Source organism: Humulus lupulus, chromosome 5, assembly GCF_963169125.1.
Source record: "Humulus lupulus chromosome 5, drHumLupu1.1, whole genome shotgun sequence".
Lineage (NCBI taxonomy): Eukaryota > Viridiplantae > Streptophyta > Magnoliopsida > Rosales > Cannabaceae > Humulus > Humulus lupulus.
The window spans coordinates 202414057-202424062 of record NC_084797.1 but is presented as its reverse complement, the minus strand read 5'-3'; the positions used below and the strand labels follow the sequence as shown (position 1 = coordinate 202424062).

At 34.7% G+C, this 10006-nt stretch overlaps 1 protein-coding gene across 1 annotated transcript; it reads right to left on the bottom strand.

Annotated features, from left to right (window-relative positions):
* Positions 1-3097: 3097 nt before the first annotated feature.
* LOC133779862 (uncharacterized) lies at positions 3098-6358 on the bottom strand. The gene is made up of 7 exons (XM_062219763.1): positions 6334-6358; positions 5868-6018; positions 5691-5720; positions 5059-5150; positions 4281-4423; positions 3675-3791; positions 3098-3592 (listed from the first exon to the last, which is right to left on the bottom strand). The coding sequence occupies exons 1-7, from the start codon at positions 6356-6358 to the stop codon at positions 3377-3379; spliced, it is 774 nt and encodes a 257-aa protein (XP_062075747.1). The 3' UTR covers positions 3098-3376.
* Between the last annotated feature and the right edge of the window lie 3648 nt (positions 6359-10006).

Genomic DNA, 10006 nt, shown 5'->3' with positions numbered 1-10006 from the left:
ACCACGACCTCGCGTGGCCTCGCGTTTGAAGCAGGCACGGCCTCGCGTGGCCTCGCGTCCGAAGCAGGCATGGCCTCGCGTCAGGGCATGCATTCGGCCTCGCGCCCCTAGCGCTCCATGCTGTGCGGAGGGTGTACCCTTGGGAGCCACACCATCAGGTGCCCATGCAAGGGAGGCCTCGCGAAGGGGGCTCGCGAGCCGCATAGGAGCCACGCCACCAGATGGACCCCAACGCTTAGGGGCCCAGGTATGAGTTGAATGGAACGTACTTGTACGTTCCCATGCTGGGTACGGCCCTCAAGACCTTGTACGTCCAAATACGGACACCCGTACCAATGAAGGAGCGGGAATGCAGGGACAGGAGTAATGGCCCGTACGTCTACGGCCAAGGGTCAGAGTCGACACCACTACGCCTGCCACCACTCTTCTGACATGGGTATGGACGAGTAGTGGAGACACCTTCCTGACGCCTGCCCCTGTGCTAGATGCACGACCACCACCTCTGGAACCAATCTCCTGACAGAGTACTTATGTACCACTTGGTCTCTTGGACCACCATGTACCCAGGGCCATTAGAACCTACTATAAAATGAACTCTAACCCCACCTGAGGGGGGGTTGGAAAATTTACTGTAACAGAGGCTTTAGAGTGAATGAAAGATTGATTTCTCCATTGTTATTCTGTCATTGTTCTTGAGTTATTACTTACATTTCTACAACTTTTTTATTGACTATCCTTACTTGATAATTTTTTCCAACTTAACTTAGTTGACGAGTTCTCACCGTCAACATATATATATATATAAATATATTTGATTACTTTTAGCTGATTTTTTATTTGATTACTGTTAGCACCTTCTATACTTGATAATTGAATTCTTTATTTTATTACTTTTAGCACCTTCTTTATTTGATAATTGAAAATATTTTTGTCATAATGTCAAATGCACCTTTGACCTCTTACTTAATTTCTACCATAATATCAGATGCATCTCTCACCTCTCACAATTGGCTCCACGACTAGCTAAGATGGTTCATTATCTGAAGGTATGTTGATTCCTTATTCTTTTTTTGATACAAACTAGTTCTAAACTTCTAAGATGCGATAACTCTTTCTAACCAAACTTTATATTACTGTATTTATACATATATGATGATGCAAGTTCTATACTAATATATATATATATATATATACATATATTGGATCAATTTATGGATATTACAATCTATGTTGATTAAAAAGAAAAAGTTATGAGATTAGGGTAATTTTGGCATTGCAATACTTATGTGAACTTTTTAAAATAAAATGTCAACATTTGACCTTTTTTCTTTTTTTACAATGTTGATTAAAATGACTAGGTTAATATTTTGATTGGTCTTAAAGCATTGGATTGGTAGCTAGTTGCAAGAGGTATGTTGTATTTGATTTTTTTTTTTTAATTTTCAATATTTTACAATTTTGAATGATAATTGTATTACTTTAGTGGAGTTTGGATATCTTAGATATTCATCTGTAGTGAAGTAGGTTCTGAGAATTCTGTGTGCTGCGGTGATAACAGAAGATTGAGAACTTGCATGTCTTAGTGAAGTAGGTTCTGAGAATTTTGTGTGCTGCGGTGATATATGGATGAAAACATGTGTGCTGTTTGATTTGTTTGACATATTGGTGTTGATTGGGACAGATGGCTAGGCTAGTAAATTAGGGGATATGCTGCCCAATTTTCTATAGATTTTTTTGTACTTAGTTTTGTTTTGTATGTTTATTTTATTTTATTTTCTTAATTTTAATTTTTTATTAAAACAAATAGGCGCAATATGGACAAAGAATGGATGTTAGCTGATAGGATGTCAGTAGAATATATAAAAGGGGTCGATGAGTTTCTTAAATTTAGTTTGGATCATGCCAAAGATCCAAACTATATTTGTTGTCCTTGTAGTAAGTGTGGAAATATGAAAAAGATGACAGCCACAATAATAAAAGAGCACTTATATGTCCACGGGATAGATAAAAGTTATAAAATATGGTATTGGCATGGTGAAGAGCTTCATGTTACTCCGGACCCTCCTATGATGAATGAAGATCGGAATTATAGGCAATTGGATCATGAGGATAATTTAGATGAAATGATTGACGATGCATATTATGAATCAGAAGTAGATCCCGTTAAGTTTGAAAATCTTTTTAATGACGCTGAAAAGCCGATTTACTCTAGTTGCACTAAATTTTCAAAGTTGTCAGCCCTTCTTAGATTGTACAATATAAAAGCCAAAAATGGATGGAGTGATAAGAGTTTCACGGAATTGTTAGTTTTTTTGAAAGATTTACTGCCTGAAGAAAATGAGATGCCCGTATCATTTTACGAGGCTAAGAAAACTATGTGCTCAATAGGCTTGCAATATGAAAAAAATACATGCTTGTCCTAATGATTGCGTATTATATCGGAATAGCCTTGTAGATGCGAATTCGTGTCCTACTTGTGGTGTGTCCAGATGGCAAAAGAAAAGGAATTTAGAGGAAGTTAAGGAAGTAGTACCAGCAAAAGTTTTGTGGTATATTCCTCCAATTCCTCGTTTGATTCGATTTTATCGAAATGTTGATCATGCTAAGAATTTGACTTGGCATGCAAATGAGAGAATAAAGGACGGTAGACTTAGACATCCTGCTGACTCACCAGCGTGGAAGACAGTGGATTTTGAATGGCCTTCATTTGCCAATGAACCTAGAAATATTCGTCTAGCTCTCACTACTACAAAATTGACATGGGACGATGGTTTTAAACCGTCGTATGGACTCTCGTACGTCGGTTCTAATACCGTCATCCCATGCAATGTCATGCCATGTAAAGCATGAAACGACGGTTTAAATAAAAGCGTCATCTCCTGTCATACATGAGACGATGATTCCTATACAAACGTTGTCTATTGTGGTACATGAGACGACAGTTTCTGTGCAAGTGGCATCCACTGCAGTAAATGAGACAACAGTTCCTACTCAAGCGTCATCCTCCTGTAGTACATGAGATGACAATTTATGTGCAAGCATCGTCCCGGCAATACATAAGACGACAGTTTTGTGGAGACCGACGTCCCATATAGAATATGAGAATTTTTTTCATTTATCTATTTTCAACCACTATATTCATTCATAATTTCTAGTGTAATTACAACATAGTTCAGACAGAATGAACAGGCAAACAAAATCAATAGAACTCAGTATGTTCCAACTCTAAAAATTACAAGATCAAAATATGTAAGTGCTAACTCACATGGAATATAGTACTCACTTGGAATAACTATGTAAGTGCTAACTAAAAACTACAATTAGTATATTTTTTTAATTCTGATTTCAAAAGTTACTCTAGCTATGACTCATCCGCTTAAGAAACTCTAGCTATGATTTCAAAAAGTAACTCTAGCAAGCCTCTTAGACCCCCCCCCCCAATAGGCTTATGAAAGTAGTCTCTTGGTGTGACACCTTGACTCTGGCCTCGAACTCGACCGAGGTGCTCAGCAGTACCTAACACTTGTGTTAGGATGTCATTTGTTTCGATCTCAATTAGTTTGCCTTCTTTTCTTTGCTCAAGCATTTCTTCCTGTACAAAATTTAATCAATTATTTGTTTGTTACTAAAATATAAAAAAATTATGAAAAATCATTTAACGTTTTACAACTTACGATGGCCTCTCCCATGACCTTGTCACACTCGGTGACATAGTTGCCAGAAGAATCTTTTCTAGCCACCTTCCAGAGTATAGATCGATCTATCTGCTCTGTTGTGCCCCACTTAGCTTGCTGCATATAATAGAATTAGGTCAATTTTAACATCAAATGAAGAAAACATAAAACCAGTTATAATTCGTTCTATATATGTACTTACTAAATCAGCTTCCAATTCAGTATAGCTATGGCGTGAAGTCCAATGAGGGTATTGTAAATGATTACGCCTTTCTTGTTGTAATTTTCTAAAATCTTGAAACTCTCACAAATACCACAAGTAAACACTTCCACTCTCACAAATAAATCACAAGTAATAAAACACCACATTCAAAGAAACACATATTCAACAAAATCATTAATATTCAATCATTATATGCAGATGAAAGAACTCCTAACAGAGTTAGCAATGCTCATACATTAAAAATAAATTATTACAAAAAAAAATTAAAGATATAACCAAATAATAGGATCTCATAGGATCTCTAAAGAAAAAGAGACAGACAAATTCAAGCAGGCAAATCAAAAGAAGAAGGAGAGAGAGAGAGAGAGAGAGAATGGCATTACCTCCACTTGCATTGCAGGCCATCCCTCCAAATCCATTGGTCTGCCATATGGAATCTGATTTAATGACCGAAGTGGATTCTCATGCTCAAGTCTTTCATGATCTACAAAACTTGGATTGAAACCTCCTGATACCTGTCTAATTTCTGTGATGGCATAAACAAAAAGGTACGGTTTGAGCACAAAATGTGTGAAACAAGAAGATTGTTTGTCAGGTTCACAAACTAAACACTTCGTGGCATACATCAACTTACAACCAATAGAACAGATGACCTTAAGTACCAAAGAACTTATTTACGCTGTACAATTGTTATTGGCATATATCAGTACAGCATGCAAAAAAGGAATATATCTTATGTGTGTGTGCGTGTGTGCGTACTTGTGTGTGTACGTGTAATATTAACACACTTTAAATATGTGTCATCTATTGTGGGTGCGACACAATTAAATATCACATATTTCACCTCAACCATTAACTCATTGCTGCAGTAACCTTGCAATTCTTTTTCAGATACCGAATATGCAAAATCATAAAATAATCAAGAGAGAGAGAAGCCAACTTTCAGAATGCCCATATGAGATGCAAATCCAAACTAGGTGGATCATGTATGCTTGAGAAACCAAAGATTCACAAAGTCTTTTTTTAACAAAAAAACATAAGGGGTTGCTTAAAGAGCACAAGAAAACAAAACATAAATGATCACTAAAAGACTAAAAGCTGGCACAAGATATAGTAAGAAACAACTATCTCAAATGTAATAAACTTGAAGAATTCATAAACCTTGACTAATAAGTCTGTTACAGTGAGGAAAAATTTGAATGAATGGCACCAACTTCTGCCTTTCTCCCAGTAATTCAGCCAAATATCCGCCACTTTTCAAACCAATCAAATTAAGTACCATATCATTAGTAAACCAGAGCATAATGGTATCTTAAACTTAGAAAACAGTCACAGTTTATGCACAATAATTTCATTCTAGTGATAAATCAAATAAAGAAAACAACACAATGAAGACAAGAGAATCCAAAATAAACATCATCAAACAAGTTTCAATTTTTAACAAGATAAACCACAAAGTCTCCAGATCTCCTTCTCACATGTCTACTTCAGTTATCTTTGCAAAGTGCATATGGACTACAGGGTAATGGAAGCAATAAAATCTAACATGACATGAAGAATAGTAAAGATTTCCAAAATCAAAATTCAAGAAGCTATTTCTTTTGCAAGGGGATATTATATATGACAATCTGAACAAATATAGCCAATAGACAATTGTTTTGCACACAATTGAAAAAAAAACTCAAATCCATCACTGACCCACCGACATCTACAAAACCAAGAACAGAATCAGGCAGTGGCAAATATCAAACAAGACCCATTAAATAAAAAACAAAATAAACAATTATACAGACCTTTCTCGATCCACAGGAACAGAAGAAGACCTGTGCGGCAGATCAAAATTAGAAAGAAAACCAAAGAAAAAACATGTTGCTGTATATATATATATTTATTTATGATATATATATAAATATTTATAATGTAATATTTAAAAAAAATTAAAAAGAAAACTTGCTGGGCATGGACCATACGTGAACGGGAACCCTTTGCCGAGAACCAACGCCGTCGAGAACCCGTGCCTCCGCCGAGAACCAGCGCCGCCGCCGCAAACCGAGATGCAGGAGCCGAGAACCCATGATGTCAAAGAAGATTTCCCTGGGTCCCGAGAGCCGACGCTTGCTGCTCACCTCCTTCGTCGCCGTTCACCACCCAGCAGCCATCGTTCACCCACGCTCCTCCGTCCAGCAAGCCCTACTGAAATCCCCAAATGTGACCAAACCTAAATCCCCAAATGTGACTGAGTTTTCTTGTCTTTGTGTTATTTTGAGTTTTCTACTCTGTGTTATTTTGTGCTGAACAATTTTGACCCCGAATTTTCGAAAAAAATGAAGTCCCTTTTAATAACAATTTTAAAGACTTAATATATTTTTTAGAACTCACTTTACGAGTCCTAAAAAGTCATCATTTCTAATTTTTCAACCAAGAACTTTTTAGGACTCGCATACTTTTTTAGAACACTCATTGCGAGTCCTAAATTGTGTTTTTTCAGGACTCTCAATGAGTGTCCTAAAAACTTCTAATTTTTCAACCAAGAACTTTTTAGGACTCGCATACTTTTTTAGAACACTCATTGCGAGTCCTAAATTGTGTTTTTTCAGGACTCTCAATGAGTGTCCTAAAAACTTCATAAACATTTTTAAAAACTTGCATTTAGGTGCGTGTCCTAAAAAAGTGTCCTAGAAAGGGTATTTTGTAGTAGTGCTCCAGTCACACGAACTGTTGTGGATGTCGAGCAATGGCGGGGTTTCTGTCCTAGGGTCGAACGGCGGCTGGGCTACTGTCTTGGGGTGCTGTTCGGGGTTGTCGAACGGAGGTGGGAGGCGCTGTCATGGAGGAGGTGCTGCGCGTGAGGTCAAACGAGGGTGGAGGGGGTCAAGATTACTGGGGCAATTTTTTAACCTAGAAATAAGTCATTCTTTAAAAAATAAAGAAGAGAAAAAATAATTTGTTTTTAAAAAAATAGTTTTTATTAGTTTTAAAAGAAAAAAATAAAATTAATACTATAAATTTTTAATAATTATGGGTTGTGTTTAATTGGTAAAAAATTTTATATTGTTTGGTAATACTTAAAAAAATAGTTTTTTATTTAAGTAATTAAAAAAATTAACAATTAAACATAAAATATGTTTGGTAACTCTATTTTTATTTGTTATTTTCTAAAATTTTAATTTAAATTTATTAAATTTTGAAAATAGAATTTTTTCACTTTCAAAATTTTTTAAACTGTTTTCAACTTTTACTTTTTTTTATTCTTCTATTTTTCAAATCAACATATCATATTGTTAAACAAAAAATAAAAATAAAAGTTATCAAACGTGTTTATTATTTTTTGTTTTTAAAAACAATAAACGCGTTTGATAAATTTTATTTTTATTTTTTCTTTAACAATATGAAATGGGGTGTTGATTTGAAGAAGAGAAGAAAAAAAAAGAAACAAAAAGTCGTAATGGTTTAAAAAAAATTAAAAGTGAAAAAAATTCTATTTCAAAATTTAATGAATTTTAATTAAAATTTTAAAAATAATAAATAAAAATAAAGTTACCAAACACTGTTTTTTGTTTAATTCTCAATTTTTTAATTAACTAAATAAAAACTTATTTTTTAAGTGTTACCAAACAACACAATCATTAATGAATTTTTAATAAAAGAAATCTTATTTTATTAAATATATAATAAGTAATTCAATTAGCAATTAATATTACAAAAAAAGTATTAAAAAAATAAACAATTATTTGAATAACTCATTTAAAAATAAAACTCATTCTTTAACTAGTAGGTATTGCGTGTTGCAAATTATTAATTAATACTTTTTATTAATATATTTACATAAAGGCTATTTAGGATTTTTACCCCCCGAACTATTACCACTACCGTATCGTGCCCCCTAATTTTTTCAGGCCGTTAAAAATTCCCCCCGAAATATTCACAGTAATGTAAAGAAGGACTTCCGTTAACTTTCAACACATGTGGCTAACAAAAGGCTGACATGGCTCTTTACATGCTGATGTATCTTGGCCATGTCAGCGCCATGTGTGTAATTTAATTATTTTTAAATATGGTTTTTATTTTTTTTAATGTATAAAAAATGGTTTAATTTATTAATTCTATTTTTTAGTGTTCAATTCATTAATTTTTAATATGATTATAGATTTTTTAATTTAAAATTACACACATGGCGCTGACATGGCCAAGACACATCAGCATGTAAAGAGCCATGTCAGCCTTTTGTTAGCCACATGTGTTGAAAGTTAACGGAAGTCATTCTTTACATTACTGTAAATATTTCGGGGGGAATTTTTAACAGCCTGAAAAAATTAGGGGGCACGATACGGTAGTGGTAATAGTTCGGGGGGTAAAAATCCTAAATAGCCTTACATAAAATATATTAAATTATATTAAAAAAATACAAATTAAATTAGTACTTGATTAGAAAAATTGTATTGCATTAGACAACAGTTTAAGTAGAAATGCTGTCTCATGTTAAAAATAGGCATGTTACAACAGTCTCATTAGAACTGTCGTTTCATGTGAGTTTTAATTTGCATGGCACAACAGTTTGTGAGCGACTGTTGTGTCATGTATATTTTTAACATGACACGACAGTTTTAATACAAACATCATCTCATGCATGTCGTCTAAGTATAATTTTGTAGTAGTGTCTTTCTACGGATGGAATTAATCCTCATACTTCTCTCAGTAGTAAGTATAGTTGTTGGCCCGTTATGCTAGTCATATATAATTTACCGCCATGGCTTTGTATGAAAAGGAAGTTTACCTTACTGACATTGCTGATATCTGGACCTAAACAACCTAGTAACGATATTGACTTCTACTTAGCTCCCCTAATTGATGACTTGAAAACTTTATGGAATGAAGGAGTTAGGGCTTATGATGTATACCGAAAAGAAGAATTTACCCTTCGAGCGGTGTTGTTATGGACAATCAACGACTTCCCCGCTTATGGAAATTTATCTGGTTACAGTGTAAAAGGATACTAAGCTTGTCCTATTTGTGAGGAGAAGACTTTCTCTCAATATTTGAAACATTCCCGCAAGGTGTGCTATATGGGACATAGAAAATTCTTGCCCCGGAGACATTATTTTAGAACTTGGAAAAATGCATTCAATGGTGAACAAGAGTTTGGTTTGGCTCCAGTTCCTTTGACTAGGAATCAAGTACTTAATAAAGTATCTGTAATTCAGTTTAAGGTAGGAAAACCTATTGTTTGTCCAATTAAGAAGAAGAAGGGTCGTGGAAAGAGTGTTGGCAAGGATGAGACTGAAGTTAGTTTGACTAGTGCGGATGAGTCTACAAGTCCTTGGAAGAAAAAATCAATTTTCTTTGAGCTTGAATATTGGGAAAAGTTACTTTTGCGCCATAATTTAGATGTCATGCACATTGAGAAAAATGTGTGTGATAGTCTAATAGGAACTTTGTTAAATATTCCAAGTAAAAGCAAGGACGGTATTAAAGCTTGGAAAGACTTGGCTGCATTGGGCTTGCGAAAAAACCTACATCCAAAAGCTGGCCCTAATAGAACATTTTTACCGGCAGCTTGTTACACACTCACTAAGGATGAGAAAAAAGAACTTTGCAATTGTCTATACAATATTAAAGTTCCAGAAGGGTATTCTTCAAACATAAGAACGTTGGTGGATATGAAGAATTTGAATTTGGTCGGCATGAAATCTCATGATTGTCATGTCCTATTCCAACACATTCTACCTGTGGCTATTCGTGGTGTGCTACCTAGAAAGGTTTGAGAAATAATCACACGGATGTGTTTGTTTTTCAAGTATTTATGTTGTAAGACGATTGACGTTTCAACGTTAGACAATTTACAAATGGAGATTGCTATAATCTTGTGTTACTTAAAGCGCTTCTTCCCACCTTCCTTTTTTGACATAATGGTGCATCTTACAGTCCATTTGGTTAGAGAGATTAAACTATGCGGACCTGTTTAATAAATGAAGATTCTTAAGAGTTATGTTAGAAATAGAAGTAGACCCGAAGGATGTATTGTTGAATGCTATATTGTAGAAGAAGCCATTGAATTTTGTTCAGAATACTTGCATGGTGTGACAAGCGTGGGCAATCAATCTACATTAAA

Coding starts and splice junctions, on each gene's coding strand:
- LOC133779862 (XM_062219763.1), bottom strand. CDS start 6,358: ATGAGTGTTCTAAAAAAGTATGCGA. Junction 5,151..5,690: donor GTTCCTGTGGATCGAGAAAG/GTCTGTATAATT, acceptor TGGTTTGAAAAG/TGGCGGATATTTGGCTGAAT. Junction 4,424..5,058: donor TAACAGACTTATTAGTCAAG/GTTTATGAATTC, acceptor ATGCCATCACAG/AAATTAGACAGGTATCAGGA.